Below are 19,053 nucleotides of genomic sequence, written 5' to 3'. Positions count from 1 at the left end.
TAATAATGGTAAAGAAAGGACTCCATCATGCTCACGTGCCTAGATTTTAAGTCATAAAAGGATTTGACCTTTACTGTCACCCATTCTCTTGATGACATTTGTCTAGAAATCCTAATTCATAAAACATAAAAATGGGAGAAACAGTGATTTCTAGCCATTATTCCTGCTCAACATAAAATCCACAGGCAGTGAAATTGCTAAGTGAGTTCAATACATTCCTTCCTTGTTGGGTATCGGAATGAAGGAAGTTGTTTTTCATGAGAAAGAGAAATCTAGGGCTAGATTTACTTCTCTGAATTCACTTCTCTGAATTTAAGAACGTGTTGACTTTCACATCTGAAAACCACTTCAGAAGTCACTTCTTGTGCCAGAAATGACACTAGTGAGAAATCTAATGCATCAAGTTACAGAAATCTCTGTGAGGTGATTTTCATCTTGAATGGATTGCCGTGTTCAGGTCTCCCGTGAGGACATTTGCAAACTGCCCATCACCTTCAGGGCAATGAGGCCGTAGCCTGAACATGGTGGGCAGTAGCCAGAAATAGGTAACCAGATGGCCTTCTTGGTGGTTTTCATTAGGGTAAACAGTTTTCATCATTGTTAAAGATAATGTGCAAAAGTGAGAGGAACTTAGGTAAACCACTAAAAATTGTTCTGTGCAAGACATAACATAGCAAAATAAATATAGCACAATTAAAGTATGTTTTCTTTCAAAGCCGTGAGTCTAGGTAGCTATAGCTTAAGAGGGACAGAAATGGTGTAAGGGAGGGCTTTGAAGCAAGATGCCTGGGTCCTTATCCTGGCTCTAAGATTTAGCCCTGTGACCTACATCTCTCTGGGCCATCTTGGGTTACTGTGAGAATTTCTGAGCCTAAAATATTGATAGAAAGAGAAACACCAAAGTTACATTTTGTGTGTGAACATAGAGCCACAGGTGACTTTTGATTTCCCTACTCAAGGTAATTTCCTAAATGTTCTTCAGTAAACATGTATTGCTTCCACATGAAAAAAAGAAAAAGACATGTACCCAGTATTTCCCAGTTTATTCTGGTAATAAATGATTCCTACCTTTATATCATAGGGCTCTGTTGAAGTTCTAATAATAGAATTCTATTTTGTTAGTCATTAGTAGAAGGTATTATTCATCCATTTGTCCATCCATCCATTCATTCTAGAACTACAGTGCTAAGAGATGCCAAGACAGACCCTTGTAGGTTTCTGCCTCCATGAGTTCACAGTCTTGCCCAGGAAGGGGGTGGGGCAGGCTGGATAAGAAAACAGACTTGTACGATAGAGCATGATGAGTGCCTAAATAAAAATACTGTAAGAACATGTCAGGGAAGGGCGCCTAACTCGGATTCAGGGGGGTGAAGAAAGCAAGGATGGGCTTCTCCTGAAGGGAGGCTACAGTCAGCAAAGCAAGGAGAGAGAGAGAGCCAGCCAGGACAAGCTTTGGAGTGGCTGGTGGGGGAAGTGGCAGGCAGGCGGGGAGAAAGCTGGTTGGTGAGAGAAAGTTGGGTGCCGTAAGAATGTGCAAAAAGGTTAGTCAGGTGTGAAGGTGGGAGCTTCTCCGAGAAGGGGCCCAGGGAATAAACAGTGACAAGGTCATGAAGAGCCATGGGAGACATCCGGTGGCCATTGAGCCTCATCTTGAGAATGATAGGGAACTTCTGAAGAGTCTTGTAAAAGAGTCACATTTCAGTTTTGCACTCTGGCTGAGTGGAGTGGAGGTTGGCCAACCAGAGTAGACACTCTTGTAGTCCTCTGGAAGGGAGGAGCGTGGCGGCAGGGAGGACGGAGGCTGTGGAAGGCTTGGGGAGATGTCCTCTTCAGGGACAGTCAGTAGGACTGGAGGGAGCAAGGAAGATAACAGAATCCAAATTGCCCCTCAGGCACTCAGATGTGCATCCCCCACAGGGAAGAGGAAGCACACTTGAGGTAACATTCAGATGACGTATTGACACGTCTCTGAAGAGCCACTCATCCCAAAGCAAAAGAACGCAGCCTTGTTCTTGATTCCTCTTCAAGTAAGATTATCAAGAGGAGGCTTTTCTATAACTAAACCATAGGAAGACTGGGCTGCCCCAAGATCCTTTCTGTTTGTCTTTAAAATTGTTCTTGTGCCCTTGATAAAGCTATGGGGTGATTTCATACTGCAGGTGAAATCCTGAGTGCTCATTAGCTCAACACCAAAAGATGCCATAGAAGGAAGGGAGCTTGGTCTCCGCACCGAATTCAGTAATGACCTTGGGCAGGGCTGAGGTTGTGTGGATGTGTGAGACCCCGGGATGGACGATGGACATGTGGCCCAGGAGAGAGGGTTGCCAGCACTACCTAAAAGCTACGTGCAGAAATGCTCCAGAAGGATCAGGTTGGAGACAGAAGGAGGCAATGACACTTTTAGAAATTCAGTGGTGACCCTCTGCTCCTCAGCTGTTACCATCAATGGCTGAATGCCTGCTAGAGCAGCCTTTGACCCAGAAAGCTGGGTCTGTCTCTCTTAGATACTACTTTTTTATATATATATATACCACTGCTACCACTGCTACCACTGCTGTGCAATCTGATTGCACGTTTTCCTATAGATAAGTACCCTCTTCGACATCCCTTTACAGTCTTTTGTCAGTCTAAATTTATCCGTGGCAGCTCTCAATATGGCAGCTGTCCCAATATCTTCGTTCCTTGATTCATTCAGCAAACATTTAGTGAGCACTTACCCTGTGTCAGGCATTGTGCTGGGCACTGGACACAAACATCAAAAAGCCATTATTGCTTCCCTCCAAGGTGCCACCCAACCCATTGTGAGGCTTTCTTGGTGAGGCCCGGGAAACTCTGTACCTGTGACTAGGCTCTGTTCCGCTCAGATTTGTCCTTCAAGGGTCATGCCCAAACTTCCCAAAAGCTTCCCCTAATGTCACCAGTCTATGGAATTCATCTTTTTTCTATCCATGTTTTGGTATCAAATAATGTGCTGCTGGGCTGTGACTCACTTCATCGTGTATTTGTTACCTTCTGAACTGGATTGTGGGTTCTGGGCGGGAAGGTTGTATTAGGCAGGGTTCTCCAGAGATACAATCAATGGGAGATATAAGGAATTTCCTATAAGGAATTGGTTGGGTGTTTATGGTGGCCGGCAGGTGCCAAGATTAGCAGTTGGCAATCTGAACACCCAGGAGAGCCTATGGTGTGGTTCCAACTCAAAGACAAAGACCCATGTGCCTAGTGAAACAAGAGTTTCCCCTTACAGGGAAAGGGGAGGGAGTGCCTTTTTGTTCTTTTTAGACCTTCAACTGATTGGATGAGGCCCACCCGCATTCGGGAGAGTGATCTACTTGACTCATTCTACCATTTCAAATGTTAGTCTCATCCAAAAACACCCTCCCAGACATGCCCCAAATAGTGTTTGACCAAATATCTGGGCATCTCGTGGCCCAGGCAAGTTGACACATAAAATTAGCCATCACAAGGGTCTACCAGTGTTTCCCATCTCTTTAGCAGCACCCCCATGTTACGCGCCGTGGGCTTGGTATCCAGTCTCGCCCTCAAGGAGCAAGCCCGCGCTCGGTCATGGTCCCCTGGAAGCTGCCAACGCTTGGGAATTCGGGCGACCTCAGTCTGCAGGCTGCGCACGGGCCATGGGGCAATGGGAGGAACAGTATCTCTGGGGGAAAAGACGCTCTGAATTAAAGAGCCCGACACACCACCCAAAAGAGTCATCCCTGCAGAGAGGACAGGATCTGGGGTCAAGACAGTAGGACAAAACCCAGACCAGAGGGAGGCAATTCAAAGCAAAACGTAGGAGCTGGAGGCAGGAGAAATCCCCTGATCTGGGAAGGGTAGGAGACGCTTCTCCTGCCGGCTCTAAACTCTTCCCCGTGACAAGGGGGCCCGAGGGTCCCCAGGACTTGCGGGGAGGAGGCACCAACGGGCATCTGACATGCTGCAGGATGTGGCAGGTGGCTCCTGACGACCGCTCTTCTTGCTGAGAGCCTGTTTAGGGGGCCAAGTCATGGAGGGGTCCCAGCCCCTCTTCTGCAAGCTGATGGGGACGGTCAGGGGGTGCCAGACAGAGAAGTGGGGGCCCGAAGCAGGGAGGAGGATGTGTGTGGAGCCAGCAGTCAGTTCCCTCATTTGAGAATAGTCTGTATGGAGCCTGTCAGACCCCGTATTCTGTACTCTGTGGAATCCAGCAGGGGAGAAAGCAAAGCCTTACTCTCAGAGAGCTCACCCTTCAGAGGGTGAGGGGTGCCTGGGGGGCTCAGCTGGTTAAGTGTCCCACTTCGGCTCAGGTCATGATCTCGTGGTTCATGAGTTCAAGCCCCAAGTTGGGCTCTGTGCAGACAGCTTAGAGCCTGGAGCCTGCTTTGGATTCTGTGTCTTCCTCTCTCTCTCTGCCCCTCCCATGCTCATCCTCTGTCTTTCAAAAATAAATAAACATCAAAAGAAATAAAATTAAATTAAGCACACTGGAGGAAATCACATGGCCCCTCTGGGCTTCTGTATCTTAAAAAAATTATATATATATATAATGTATATATATTATATACATATATATGTATATGCACACACACACACACACACACACACACACACACACAATGGAATATTACTCAGCCACCAAAAAGAAATCAAGGGGCGCCTGGGTGGCTCAGTCAGTTAAGTGTTTAAGTGTTTGACTCTTGATTTTGGCTTGGGTCATGATCTCACAGTCATGAGATCGAGCCCCACATTGGATTCTTCACTGAGCACGGAGCCTGCTTAAGATTCTCTCTCTCTCTCTCTCTCTCTCTCTCTCTCTCTCTCTCTCTCTCTCTCTCCCCCTCCCTCCCTCCCTCCCTCTCCCCACTCTGCCTCTCTCCTCTGCTTACGCCCTCTCTCGCTTTCTAAAAAAAATGAAATCTTGCCATTTGCAGTGATGTGGATGGAGCTAGCGTGTATTACGCTAAGTGAAGTAAGTTGAGAAAGACACATACCATATGATTTCACTTACATGTGGAACTTAAGAAACAAAACAGATGAACATGTGGGAAAAAGGAAAAAAGAGAGAGGGAAACAAACCATAAGAGACTCTTCACAATAGAGAGCAAACTGAGGACTGAGGGAGGGAGGGAGATGGGGACTGGGCTAGATGGATGATGGTCATTAAGGAGGACACTTGTTACGATGAGCACTGACTGTTGTCTGTCAGCGATGAATCACTGCACTCTACTTCTGAAACCAATATTGCACCGTACGTTAACTAATTAGAATTTAAATTAAAAATTAAAAAAACCCAAACAAACAGAAGATGTCTCGATTGGGAACCCAGAAGCCGACCCTGGGACGAGGCTCCAGGTACAAGCAGCTGATTCAGGAGGAAAGGAACCCCTGGCAGGCAGTGTGGGGAGCAGGAAGGAAGGGAAACCGCCAATAGACTATGTGAGACAGTCAGACAGTCAGGCATTGCTGCCTGCGACCGAAGCTTTGTCCTGCTGGGAGGCTGGGTGCTGGTGTAAAACACACCCCTCAGATGGGTTCCTCTGAGGTACCTGGTGGCTGGGGCTCTTATGCACCGCCTCCCCATCAGTCATTGGTCGAGGGCTGCTCCCAGGGCATTTCCAGTCTACTCAGCAAGACGCAAGGGACTCCAGAGACGAGAGAAAGCCCTCAGGCCACAAGACGCAGATCTGACAATTCAAAGGAGTGGTCTTGGCCAGTGGTAAAGGGGGGGGGGGGGGGGGGGGGGGGGGGGGGGGGGGCTGGCTGTGGAGTACATTAACATTAGCGGAGGCACTGGAGTGGTTTCGAATGGGGCTGGCTTTTTCTGTGCATAATGGTGACTCTTCCTCAGTTAAGATAGTTGGAAGAACAGGACCAAGACAGGCACAATTTTAATGTTCCTGCAATTATATTTTGGAATAGAACAGGATGATTGATACCAGGTTTCATGGCTTTTGTGTTTCAAAACATTCGACTGAAGTCTGCATTTTGAATTATTTTGTGAAATGACATTTACATGATGGAGAACGGAACAATGAATTCTTAAAAAGTAGGGACAAGTAACACAGAGAACAAAGGCTAGTAAGCATAAATTTTCACTTTGTGGACTTCCTTGTCATCGCATTCCCTCTGTTTGTTGTAGTAATAGAAAGTATTGTCCCTTCTCTGAAGTTTCTTCACGTATCCGGTCTCTGGCCAGCGATCTACCTGCACAACAGAAACCAGAGGACAAATACTGTGACGCTGGTTTTATTTTGATACAGTATTTTACTGTCAAATAGTTAGCAGTATACTTCACCTCCAAGAGTTAAAGCATAAAGTTAAATCTAAAAATACTTGATTTCTCAAGACAGTATTATACACACCTCAGACACATCATAAGTTGCATCCCTTTCCTGCAAAACAACTAATCGGGTGCTTCTCTCTAGATCCCAATTTCTAGATTTAAATTTCTACTCAGTGGCCAAGATGAAACATTCGAAATACTCTAAACTTTATTTTTCTTAGGTTTACAAGTTATCTCGGACATTACTACGTCCTGAGTTCTAAAAGTAATGCCTGAGGAGGAGATTAGGTTCAGGCTCCACTCTGGTGCTGGACATTGACAGCACAGCAATGTCGAATGGAAGCAGCCAGATTCTTGGTACCGCAGGGTGCATATGCATTCCTCACGTCCACCTCACAAGTTCAGCTTAAACCCATTTTTTAATAGAAATTTGAGGTCATGATTTTGAGTTTCACCTTTCTTACCGCCCCTCCCCCCTATTCTTTCTCAGATGCCATATTGGCTTGCTTACTTTATCATTTGGCTTGACCTAATTGGGACATCTTTCTCCGCTTCCTCTCCAAATTCGTGTTCTGCTTTCTCGATCGGGTCAGTGCATTGCGGTCATTGTTTGTATGTTTCTTCTGGATTCTGTAAGATCTACTCTATCATTGTCAAAACCTGATTATTCGGGCGTTGTGGTTTAGATTATCAAACCCTCTTCTTCACCGCCATCTCTACAGGCAGCTCATCACTTCTCATTGGCCCCACCCATTGGTCACATGTTTCCATTGGAATAAGAAAACATCATGAATACAAAGGAATGCCTGCCTTTATTTTCTAGTTGTGCATTTTCGTTTTCTTCTGTTGTCTCATTTATTTAAGAATTAGCAAAAATAGGTAGCAGCATAGCTGATAAACCTTGGCGGACTTTCTGACATACAGTATAGGAAAAAAATCAATGCTTCCTATTACTAGGTAAAGCTTGTTTTTCATAGCCTCCATTGTCCCCAGCAGAGAAAGGAGGGTGTTCTCAAGATGTCATTATAACTCTCTTCCTCTTGGGGCCAGGAGCAGGTTGTGTTTCACTTACTAGGTTCCCCAAAACCATCTCATTCAGTTAAGAAATGGCCACTGTATATGGGATGAGCCTCCAAACAGCTGTGCTGGTTCTGTGCTCATCAACCTCTAGTCATTTGAAGTACTCCTTTGGTATTTTATAATTTTTTCTTCTTGGCCTTGATGATTCCCATTCAGCCTAGGAAAGCTTCACTTTTGTGACTAGAACGGAGTGGCATGGTCCTCAGGACTAGCTAGGGAGGTCAATAAGCTCTAATAGCGTAGGTGTCCCAAAAGGACATGTGCTTCAGGTGAGGAAAGAGAACTCTGCTCAAATTCTTCAGACCTCCGTATGCTGGTAGAGACATGCCAATCGAGGCAAGCCTTCAGTTACCATCCTGTCCGACCTTCAAGGTCTTCTGCAGATGTCTCTAGGGACATGGAACCATTTTGGAGGATTGTCCCCCAAAGGAAGCGATTTTGTCTTCCTCGAAATTCTTGTGCTTCCTTTTTAAAGGTATGCATATTCTGACTTGCATAAAGTTTGACTGTTCTTGTCATTTTTAATCTTCGACTCCAAGATTATAAGAATAATAAAAGCCATAATTCATTAAACACTTAGCATTCATTCGCTCAACAAATTATTAAGCCCTACAATGTCAGGCACTTCAAACACGTGATTTCATTTAATACCCGCGACTGTTTTCTAAAGAGGGCCCTGCCGTCACCATTCTACTGTTGAGCTCAGCCAAGTTGAGAACCTTGTTCAGGATTACCCGGCTCATGAGACATAGAGCCCGGATGCAGACCCTGGACAGATTCCAAATCTGGTTCTCTTCCTACTAGCCGACTCCATTTCTTAAGGTCGGGTGCTCACTTCTATTGTTATTTCCTAAAGCAGCTGGCACAGAAATGTGCACATGGTAGTGACATGCCACGCCAGAACGTGCCACTTTGGCATCTGGTTGTTTTGAGTTAAAGTCACAACCGGTGCCCGAAGGACACTCTGAGTCTCCTCTCTGTCCCTCTGAAAGCGGGAAATAAATCTCCCGTGTGACAGCTACCCTCCCTGCACCCGGAGGTAGACTGGCCTCCTTATCCCCACAGACAGAGAATTCAGGGCCAACAGGGCAATGTAAACAAATTCGGCTTAGTTTCCCCACTAATCAGTACTCAAGCCCGTTACTTTGTCTTGTTAGTTCTCCACGCATTTATCAATTCTTTGTCTTAAAAGGTATATAAACAGCCTGCTTTGGTCACTTTTTGGGTCTCATATCTCTGGGGCCCTCATACGTATGAAATTAGATGAAATTTATTTTTTCTCCTGTTAATCTGTCTTGTGTCAATTTAATGATTAGACCAGCGAAAAGAACAAAGAGGGTCCGGGTGAAATGTTCTCCTTCCCGACAGTTTGTATGCAATAAATATATACGAAAGTGAAATGCAAGACCTCTTCAAAATTGGCAAGTCACACAGTGAATAGGTGTGTTCTTCCCTACATCACACATCCCCCTCTCACTTTGTGGGACTTCCCCTTCAAGGATGTTCTTCGTGTTCTCTTAAATCTGAGTTTATCTCAATCACAACGTTATTGAGGTGGGAATGTGATGCACAACCAAAGTCAGGAGTCAAATAGTTTTTTTTGTCACCTATAATCTCCATAATAAACAGAATCTAGCCTCTTCATAACTCGTGGTAAAAACAAAACAAAACAAAAAAACCCCTGAAACAAATAATAATTACACAACAAACTGAATATCTGGTAATAGAATTACCTGAGTAAGGGGAAAAGACGCTAGTTTTGTGGATTACAGGAATGATTCATTTAGCGGAGCACGGTTGCTCAATAAGACATAGAAAGTTCTTAATGTTCCCATGCTGAGGGACCACCTCTGCCTCCAGTCTGCCTGAAAATCACTCCTCTGGGCCTCAATCTCCTCGTCAGTAAAATGAGAGAATTGGAGTAGGCCTCCCTTTTAGTTATTCTCTGGTTCTTTGTTTGATTTTAATACTTTTCACTAAATATTTAGAATTCAGGTTTAGCTAGAAATCTTACCATAGAAACTTGTTTCACTTGTTTATATTCAGTTTCATCCCGATATCCTGCTTGTTGAAACCTGTACAGATTTTCTATCTCTTCTGACCATTTTTTGGCACGACTTACTGATTTTGGTTTCGCGTCAGAACTAGCCATGGCTACAGAAGTCTTATTAGCAATTATTTCTGAAAGATGTTTAAAACAACATTAACAGAGCATAACCGTGACAACTTTGAAAGTCCCCTTAAGAATGAACAAAAGTAGAATTTTTTTTTTAAAAATTGGAAAGTGGAGAATCCCACTAGGTATATCAAATTCTAAGCATTCCATTCTAAGACTGAGAAGGATTCATGCTCTACTTTGGAAATAAAATAAATCCTGAAAGATACATAGAGAACTGCTTTTATTTCTTCATCAAATAAAACCGCATTCAGAGTGTGATGTGCTAAAGGCTCTATACTAATTCAGGTGTTCTAGGCAATAGTTTACAACATTTCTGAAGTCACACTCTCATTTTCAACTACTCAGTAGGTTGTCAAAATATCTCACCACTGTTCCATTTGATTATATTCGAAACTGAATCTCCCACTTTTTCTTTCTCCTGAAAAGGGAAGGTAAGATCAATCTTCTTACTGTCTTCTTATTCTTCTTGCTGGGAAGCAGTGGTTGCCTCTTTTTTGCATGTCTTCACTACTTGGAGACATCCCAGTCACTCCAGTCCATTCGCTCAGGTGGTCACTGGCCCCTGCTCCTGCGACAGCCTGATGTGAAAAGACAGACGAATACAAAGTCCGTGAAAGCTGTATGACTAGGATACTGAGATCATTGATTTTACAACAAAATAAGCAGTCACCAATAGCTTTTGAAGTTCAAACATTCAACTCTAGTGCATGTAATTGTCTATTCACCAAACTTCTATAGTCAGTTTTCCAAAGACATAATCTTTTCTTTTTATTTTTTTTTAAGTTTATTTATTTTTGAGAGAGAGAGTGAGCAGGGAGGGGCAGAGAGAGAGGGAGACACAGAATCTGAAGAAGGCTTGAACTCAAGAACTGTGGGGCTTGAACTCAAGAACTGTGAGATCATGACCTGAACCGAAGTCGGACGCTTAACCAACTGAGCCACCCAGGTGCCTCAAGACATAATCTTCTTTAAAAATTTTTTTAAATGTTTATTTATTTTTGAGAGAGAGACAGAGCATGAGAGAGGGAGGGGCAGAGAGAATGAGGGACACGCAGAATCTGAAGCAGGCTCCAGGTTCCGAGCTGTTGGCACAAAGCCTGAGGTGGGTCTTGAACTCACGAACCAGGAGATCATGACCGGAGCTGAAGTCAGACGCTTAACCGACTGAGCCACCCAGGCGGCCCTTTCAAAGACATAATCTTGCATTTGTTTTCCCAGTGTCATCTTATTACCAAAATGCATCAGTTAACTGAAATAAAGTGCCCAGAATTTCCACCAGGATTCCTTGAATTCATTCTTCTATTAAAATATATTTCCATTGGCTGAAATACATTCAGATTGGGCCTCATAAAGTAGGTGCCATTCTTATTTTTTGAACTTTTTCAATTGCAATGACAAATACTCACTGCAGTAGTTCCCCCTTACCTGTGGCTTCACACTCTGCAGTCAAACGGTCTGGAAGCAGAGGGTCCTCATTCTGACGCAATGTCAGATCAATGGTAGCCTAGCGCTACATCCCAATGCCTGTGTCGTTCACCTTGCTTCATCTCATTATGTAGGCAGTTTATCTTACATTATCACAAAAAAGAGTACAGGAAAATATATTTTGACAGGCCACATTCACATGCTTTTTTAAAAGTATTTTTTAATGTGTATTTTTATTTTTGAGAGAGAGAGAGAGAGAGAGAGAGAGAGAGAGAGAGAGAGAGAATGTGAGTGGGGCAGGGGCAGAGAGAGAGGGAGACACAGAATCGGAAGCAGGCTCCAGGCTCTGAGCTGTCAGCACAGAGCCCGACGTGAGGCTAGAACTCACAAACTGCGAGATCATGACCTGGGCTGAAGTCGGATACTTAACCGACTGAGCCACCCAGGCGTCCCTCACATAACTTTTTAAAATATATTGTAATAATTGTTCGACTTTATTATTGTTATTAATCTCTTACCGTGCCTAGTTTACAAATTAAACTGTATCACAGATGTGTATGTACAAGAAAATAACAGAATATACAAGGTTTGGTATTATCTTTGGTTTCCAGCATCCACTGGGGCGTCTGGGAATGTATCTCCCAGATACATGAATAAGGGGGTGGGGAACTACTGTGTGTTGACAAAGTCAAGAAATACATTAAAGTCCAAAAAAAGAAAAGTCAAAATAATCATCACATCACTTAGAAGTGTCCATCCTTAACATCGGTGAGTATCATCCTAAGCATGAGTTGGAAGAACAGACTTTAAAAGTTTTATGAAAAAGAGTCTTATGGTCAATGTTCTTACAAGTATAACAAATTTAGCTCAGCCTGGATTCAACAGGGAGGGGAAAGTAGGAAATGGAAGTAAACTTGATGGAATCACTGAATTTCAGATAAGTATTTCCTCAATGTGAAAGATGTGGCCTAAAAAGTTCCTCCTACTTAATAAAAATAGATTAATGGAGACTGTTAGGAGGCTGAGTCATTTGTTTGAACTCTGTATGTCAATCATACACAAGTACCAACTGATTCTTCTATGAAAAATAAGCGAATTTGTCCAATGCTTCTTCCTCCCTCCTGTAGATTCTTGTTGCATTTTTACTTAATATTCTAAAAGTTACGGCATTTACATTCTGTCCCGAGACCATAATTCTCACAGTTTTTTGGGCTTAGCTCCAGATTTAAAGGAATTAAAATGAAGTCCTTTGAGTTACACAGTTCACTCTGATGAAAGTAGCACCCACCCAAATGGATATATCAGGAGTCTTGTTTGGTTTTCTCCCAGCATGCATTACCAACATGCCCAGACCAGAGAAAATTAAGGGATTGTTAATACTGGACTTTTAAAAAACTTAGCCCTTCTTTATTCATTAGGTTTAGGTTCACGATGTACTTTAAGTCAATACTTCGTTATGTTATTGTATGAATTTATGTAAAATTTGGAATACCCCACAAAACAGTAAGTGTGACATATTTCAAGGAAACATTTGCCCTTTGTTTCCATTCATTGTAATGGGAGGCTCACTGTTTTTTGCTGCACAATACACTAGATATGACCAACAGTGAGTTGGACAGATGTGATACAGCCTGATAATCCATTAACATATATGACTATGTATAATCTTTTCTTCATACCAAAATGACACGAACAAAAGGAGAAAAGGTACAAATTCACCGTATAAAAATACTTTCACAATTAGCCATGTTTGTTACATGAATTTAGTGGCTGTATTATACTGCTTTTACAGATGAAGCACATTTTCTAAAAGTTGTGGCACAATCATGCTTTGTTTTACCCCAAGGCATTTTGGCTTTACGCTTGGCTTTTTGATACATTACAAAACACTTTTATTTACTCGTATTCATTCAAAAAATAGTTTCTTCAATGTCATCTATGTAATCTTTTGTCACTTTCAAACAAAGCAATCATGTCAACTGTAAACAGAAAAATGCTTTCAATAGAAGAGAAAATATGCTGCATTTGGTTGTACTGGAGAAGTAACCTTCCCCCACCCCCCCACCCCGGTAGAAATATGCATCTTCTAGACATATTAGGCATTTCAAAACTTTGTTTTCCCACAGTAGCCAAAGGGAACATAGATGCATTTTCAGAATAGAAACCCCAGTGGCTCCTGAAACTATACTATGTAGTGGTGGTGCAAATCCCTCCTCTACCTTTTTGTCTCTCTTTCTACTTATTAAAAAAACAGAATGAAACTAAAATTGGGAAAGATCAACTTACAATTTTTCGATTAAATATTTCAGTAATCCTTGGAAGTTCAGTGGTAATATTAATTCCGCTAGCAACATTCAACACTTTGAAATTTAGAGGTTTACTTCGCTGAGAATTGTGGCAAAAAAAAAAATACTATAAAATAGATTTGATCTTCATAATACTAAGTTGTAGTTACAGAAACAGGAAATGGCAATGCCTGACTTTCTAGTTTTGTAAAAATTGAATTTTATTAGACAGTATTAAGGTTTATACATGTATTTAAAAAAAATCAGCTATATCAAATCCTGGATGATCTAAGGTTCTAATCTAATAGTAGAAGCCTTTGATGTACCAACCATCTTAAGCTCTCTTCTATTTTTTTTTAATGTATGAAATTTATTGTCAAATTGGTTTCCATACAACACTCAGCGCTCATCCCAAAAGATGCCCTCTTCAATACCCATCACCCACCCTCCCCTCCCTCCCACCCCCCATCAGACCTCAGTTTGTTCTCAGTTTTTAAGAGTCTCTTATGCTTTAGCTCTCTCCCACTCTAACCTCTCTCTCTCTTTTTTTTTCCATCCCCTCCCCCATGGGTTCTTGTTAAGTTTCTCAGGATCCACATAAGAGTGAAAACATATGGTATCTGTCTTTCTATGACTTATTTCACTTAGCGTACCACTCTCCAGTTCCATCCATGTTGCTACAAAGGGCCAGATTTCATTCTTTCTCATTGCCACGTAGTATTAGATTGTGTATATTAACCACAATTTCTTTATCCATTCATCAGTTGATGGACATTTAGGCTTCTAAGCAAAAGTCCTTTTCACTTCCTTTTTTTTGCTCTGAAAAGTGCTTTTTCCGTTTAGCGGTATTAAAACCCCAAGAGCATTAGCATCCCAAATCTTCCATTTCTTTCCCTACTTTAATTTTTTCTGCTCTTAGACGCACCGTCATAGAGCAAAGGAGCCAATCAGTAAACACCCCTAGGCTTGTTTCTGGAACCTTAAAAAGGTCTCATTAGAAGGTCTCTGACAGGGCGCCTGGGTGGCTCAGTCAGTTAAGTGTCTGACCCTAGCTCAGGTCATGATCTTGCGGTCCCTGAGCCCAAGCCCTACCTCGGTCTCTGTGCTGACCACTCAGAGCGTGGAGCCTGGTTCGGATTCTGTCTCCTTGTCTCTCTGCCTCTCCCCCGTTCACACTGTCTCTCTCTCAAAAATAAACGTTAAAAAGAATTTAGAAGGTTTCTGACGTCAGTTATGCCTCCCTTCCCTCCACTTTTGGGGGGGGGGAGTGGTCAGCTGAAAAAACTGGTTTCCCAAAAATGCCTTTGCAGTCTATGGTCTAGGCGGGCTAATCTGCATTTGTTCAGCGTAAAGCCACTCCTTTTGGGTCCCCCCCCCCCAGCTGACCTGCCTTCTCCAGCCTCTCAAACCTTTCTTCTGCCAGAAATCACCAATTTTTTTTTAAAATTTTTTCAACGTTTTTTATTTATTTTTGGGACAGAGAGAGACAGAGCATGAACGGGGGAGGGGCAGAGAGAGAGGGAGACACAGAATCGGAAACAGGCTCCAGGCTCCGAGCCATCAGCCCAGAGCCCGATGCGGGGCTCGAACTCACGGACCGCGAGATCGTGACCTGGGTGAAGTCGGACGCTTAACCGACTGCGCCACCCAGGCGCCCCAGAAATCACCAATTTTGTATGTAAGGTAAATGTGCTACATAAGGCTGGGACGGAGAAAGAATTCTGCAAACAGGAGGTCAAATGGCTGGTCCGCAGAACTCTGAAAGGAGACCCCAGAATAGCAGCTCCTCAAGCCCCAGAAAACGCGAGTCGGCTTGGAAGCTACTGGAAAATAAGATTCCGAAACTCAATAAATATCAAATAAAGACCACTGCTATAAGGGAGAATACAAACGCCAGCAACACAAATCTCAGCTACCACAGGGCATGCCAGAGCGGAAGGGGCGGAGCCGAGGCTTCCGGGGCGGGGCCGGGACGGGAGCAGCGGAGGGGGCGGGCCCTTCGGGCCCCTCGGGACGGGTCCCCCACCCCCACCCCCCACCCCCCCGCGCTGGGTAAGTCTGTCCGTGGTTACCCTCGCTTACCGACCTGGAGAGGCCGAGGCACCCCTCCCGGGAGCTCGCAGGAGAGCGCGGAGGTGCTCAGGATCCGCGGGCTGGTCAGCGAGAGGCCAACTGTCGGGGCCTCGGCGACCCTCGCGTCTCCTAGCAACGCGGAGCCCCGAGCTGCGGCCCCGCCCCCTGCGAGCGGGCCCTTGGGCGCAGGTGCGAGGGTTGGGCTGGGCTGGGCTGCGGACCCAGTTCGGAGAGTCACGGTTGACCCCAGGGTGCGAGGCTTGCAAGGGCTGAATCCCAGGCAGAGGTAAGGAGCCGAATGTGTTCTTTGCCTCTGCAGCCCCAGACGGAATTCCGTTGGCGATTTTGGTTCCTGATAGTAGATATGTCCTGTCTCATGCTTCTTTTCGTTTTGTTGAAATTAAATGAACTAACCAACTCACAGGGTAGAGCATGGTGCCTAACCCTAACCTACAAAAAACAACACGCGTAACTTAGATCATTTTTCTGTATCATTACCTTTATTCGTTTATTTAAAATACTGTCGATTTGCCTATAACTCCCAAATTTATTTCCTCAGCCCAGATCTCTTTTTGAATTCCAGACCTGTATACCCAGCCTATATTCAACATGCACTTGGTTATCCAAGAACCCCCTCCCCGCCCCCGCCTCTAAGCACCCCATCCGCAACCTGCCCCTTCCACAGTCTTCCTCCTTCAGTAAATGGGTCCTAGAGTCCACTCTTTGCCTTGCCTTCTTTTTCCGTCATTGTTGGCTTTTCTGTTCCCAGCGAGCCCAAGCCACCACCGTTTTCCCCCTACTCTGGTTATTGCCATAGTCCCCAATAGGTCTCTCTTGTCTCCCCTCGTCTATGCCCAAAGCAACAATCAGTGCACTCCGTTTAAAACATCATTTAGATTGTGTCCTGCGATGGCTCCCCATCTTGCAAAGTAAAACCCAGCAAAACCTTACAAGATTCTCTCTTCCCTTGCTCTGGGGCCCTGGATCACTCCACTCCAGCCATGCTGACCTGGCAGTTCCTAGCCTAGCTTCCACACTGAGGCCTTAGTTGTGGCTTTTGCCTCAGCCTGGAATGGTCTTGCTCCGTTTATCCCCTTGGCTGACTTCCTCTTCTTGAAGTTTTCCCAGCCCCGTCTCTCTAGCTCCCTCCTCCCATCATGCTCTCTATACCCCTTATTATGCTCTAGTGTTTCTTTTGTCCACAGCACTTATCACCACCTCATATACTGTTTAAATTGCTTTATTTCTTAATTTTATTGTTTATCTTCTGCAAGAATGTGATTTCCAGAAAGAGATATTGTTAACCAAATTGACTGAACTTCAGGTTCCTTAACTGTAAAGTGAAGACAAAACTGTACCTGTCTGATAGGGTAGTTTTGAGGATGACACAAGAAATATAAACCATTAGGACAGCACCTGGGACTATATAGATGATAGATAATGATTTCCACTCGAACGTATACTGCATTGCTACATAGGTTTGTCCCTGCTTTGCTCACTGCGGTCTCTTTAATGTTCGGAATAGTCACCGGCACACAGTAGCTGGTCGGGGACTGTTTGTTGAGTGAATAAATGATTCCACACCATTGGCGTATTGTGGCAGCTTCCTATGGAGATGCCCTGCCCCAGACTGCCTGAGTGCTCTAACTCAAATTGCTTTCACACTCAGAATCCCCTGGAGGGTGTGTTAAAATAGACTGCTAGAGAGTTCTAATTAAGCATATCTGGGCTACAGTAGAGATTTTGCATTTTTTAAAGTTTCTTTAATGTTTATTTTTGAGAGAGACAGAGACAGAACTTGAGCGGGAGAGGGGCAGCAGAGAGAGAGGGAGACACAGAATCTGAAGCAGTCTCCAGGCTCTGAGCTGTCAGCACAGAGCCCGACGCGGGGCTCGAACCCACAGACCGGGAGATCATGACCTGAGCCGAAGTCAGACGCCCAACCAACTGAGCCACCCAGGTGCCCTGAGATTTTGCATTTTTTAAAACAACTTTAAGTAGGCTCCACCCCCAGCCTGGGACTTGAATTCACAACCCTGAGATCAACTGAGCCAGCCAGGAGCCCCATGATTTTACATTTCTAACAGGTTCCCAAATACTGTTGGTGATGCTCTCCCAGGGTCCGTACTTGTTCTGATCTCACCTGTCACTCTCTTGTTTCAAACCACCCAGGCTTCTCACTGCCACTCAAATTACACTCTTTGGTTTGGTCTGGTCCCTTCTTACCCACTTTAGCCTTGACTTCCCCTGTTGAGTCCCTATTATTTTATCCCTTTTGCCCCTAGTGCTTTGGTTAAAAGGAACTGTTTGCAATTCCCAGACTGAATGAAAAGCTGAAGAACAGACTTCAGCTGTTCTTGGGCCTGGAAGCTGAACTCAGGGTCACCTTGTTTGATAAGTTTTTCCGTGGCAAATTCCTTTCCATAATTGAGCTCTTCTGCTTGATGTCCACACCACATTCTGAGCACACTTCCATTAAAGCGCTTGTGAAACCTCTTGCATTTATTTCCATGAGTTTCTACTTCTCCCAGACTGTAAGCTCTTGTTCCATGGCTCGTTCCTTTATGTACATCCGGTTCCAGCACAATGCCTGGCACTTAGTGGATGCTCAGTAGATAATAATAAAAGCTAATATTTATTGAGTACCTACCATTTTCCAGGACTTTTCAGTGGACTTCCTTCCTTCCTTCCTTCTTCCCTCCCCCCCTCTCTCTCCCTTTCTTTTCTTTCCTTTCCTCTTTCTTTCTTTCTTTTTCTTTCTTTCTTTCTTTCTTTCTTTCTTTCTTTCTTTCTTTCTTTCTTTCTTTCTCCTTCCTTCTTTTTTCTGAGTTGAATAATAACACTTTTTAATCGATCAGAGGGTTGAGAGTGGGAGGAATGACGAAGAGCTACTGGTGGTAGAGAGATATGTGCAACTAATGCAGAATACACATACATTGTGATTTTTCAAAGCCACCTTCTTGCTATGTGAGTTAGCCATGTAGTATCTTCCTAACTCCTCCAGAGAAGGGATATCCTTGCTAATCTTGTTCCCTTTGTCCACATTCTCCCATACATTCTCCAAACATTTTTAAAACAAGTCCATTGAGCTATGATTGAAATGCAATAAATAGCACATACTAACCAGCATATAATTTGGTAAGTTTTGACATATGCATACACCTGTTGTTTCCTGTGCCCCCAACCAACTGCTGAGTTGCTTTCTGTCACTTTCAGTCACTTCACATTTTCCATAATTTTACATAAATGGTATAGTACAATATGATCTCAGACTTCCAGCTTCCAGAACTATGAGACAATTAAATTTCCATTGCTTAAGTCACCCAGTCTGTGGAATTTGTTATAGCAGCCCTAACACATGAATACACTTCTTTAAAAAACATATCTCATGGCATACTTCCTAGTGTGGCACTATTTCTTCCAAAATAATAGTACAGAATATAGTGAATTTATAACCCAGTTTATTTCTATTGACAACGGCTTATAAAATAAGAAAAATATATCTGCTAGTGATTTCCCGGCAAAGACTTACACTTACCTCAAGAACTCCCTTTTTGGTATTTAATATACACTTGGTAGCTGTTTTCAGTCCTTTCGAGATGAGACAAACCAGGGCTTAGAAGTCCAAAGAGCTTGGGGTGGCAGAAAGAGTCCCAAGTGGGGAGTGAGGAAGCAGAGCAGTAGCTGATGCCGTTGACTGCATTTCAGTCTTCTCTCCTGGCAGCTACAGGAGGCACTTCTCTTGG

General features: G+C 43.9%; 2 protein-coding genes across 18 annotated transcripts in view; one reads left to right on the top strand and one right to left on the bottom strand.

The window, feature by feature from the left end:
• DCLRE1C (DNA cross-link repair 1C) overlaps nucleotides 1–19,053 on the top strand; it is a 95,771-nt gene that overhangs the window by 30,407 nt on the left and 46,311 nt on the right. For 8 of the 13 annotated variants that reach the window (XM_045060924.1, XM_045060926.1, XM_045060916.1 and 5 more), the window contains exon 1: nucleotides 15,468–15,593. The exons of 3 other annotated variants lie outside the window; for them this stretch is intronic. The gene's annotated coding sequence lies outside the window, so the exon portion shown is untranslated. Of the gene's footprint in view, nucleotides 1–15,266; nucleotides 15,287–15,467; nucleotides 15,594–17,217; nucleotides 17,268–19,053 lie in introns of those variants that run through there. 2 more of the 13 variants (XM_045060921.1, XM_045060920.1) reach the window with 2 other exon arrangements.
• MEIG1 (meiosis/spermiogenesis associated 1) lies at nucleotides 5,866–15,458 on the bottom strand. 5 transcript variants are annotated; one of them, XM_006933273.5, is made up of 4 exons: nucleotides 15,321–15,458; nucleotides 9,891–10,102; nucleotides 9,360–9,526; nucleotides 5,866–6,186 (listed from the first exon to the last, which is right to left on the bottom strand). In XM_006933273.5, the coding sequence occupies exons 3-4, from the start codon at nucleotides 9,495–9,497 to the stop codon at nucleotides 6,058–6,060; spliced, it is 267 nt and encodes an 88-aa protein (XP_006933335.1). In that variant the 5' UTR covers nucleotides 9,498–9,526; nucleotides 9,891–10,102; nucleotides 15,321–15,458; the 3' UTR covers nucleotides 5,866–6,057. The 5 variants fall into 5 exon arrangements, 4 of the variants coding, with proteins under 4 accessions (XP_006933335.1, XP_044916876.1, XP_011281915.1 ...); XM_045060941.1 differs by having other exon boundaries at nucleotides 9,975–10,102; XM_011283613.4 differs by having other exon boundaries at nucleotides 15,317–15,455.

Source organism: Felis catus, chromosome B4 (assembly GCF_018350175.1).
Source record: "Felis catus isolate Fca126 chromosome B4, F.catus_Fca126_mat1.0, whole genome shotgun sequence".
NCBI lineage: Eukaryota > Metazoa > Chordata > Mammalia > Carnivora > Felidae > Felis > Felis catus.
This window is presented reverse-complemented; position numbering and strand designations above follow the sequence as displayed.

Excerpts from the sequence above, each read along its gene's own strand:
- MEIG1 (XM_006933273.5), bottom strand. The coding sequence starts at position 9,497 with ATGGCTAGTTCTGACGCGAAACCAAAATCAGTAAGTCGTGCCAAAAAA. Across the intron at positions 6,187-9,359 it reads AAGTGAAACAAGTTTCTATG|GTAGATCGCTGGCCAGAGAC; the intron begins GTAAGATTTCTA and ends TCTGTTGTGCAG.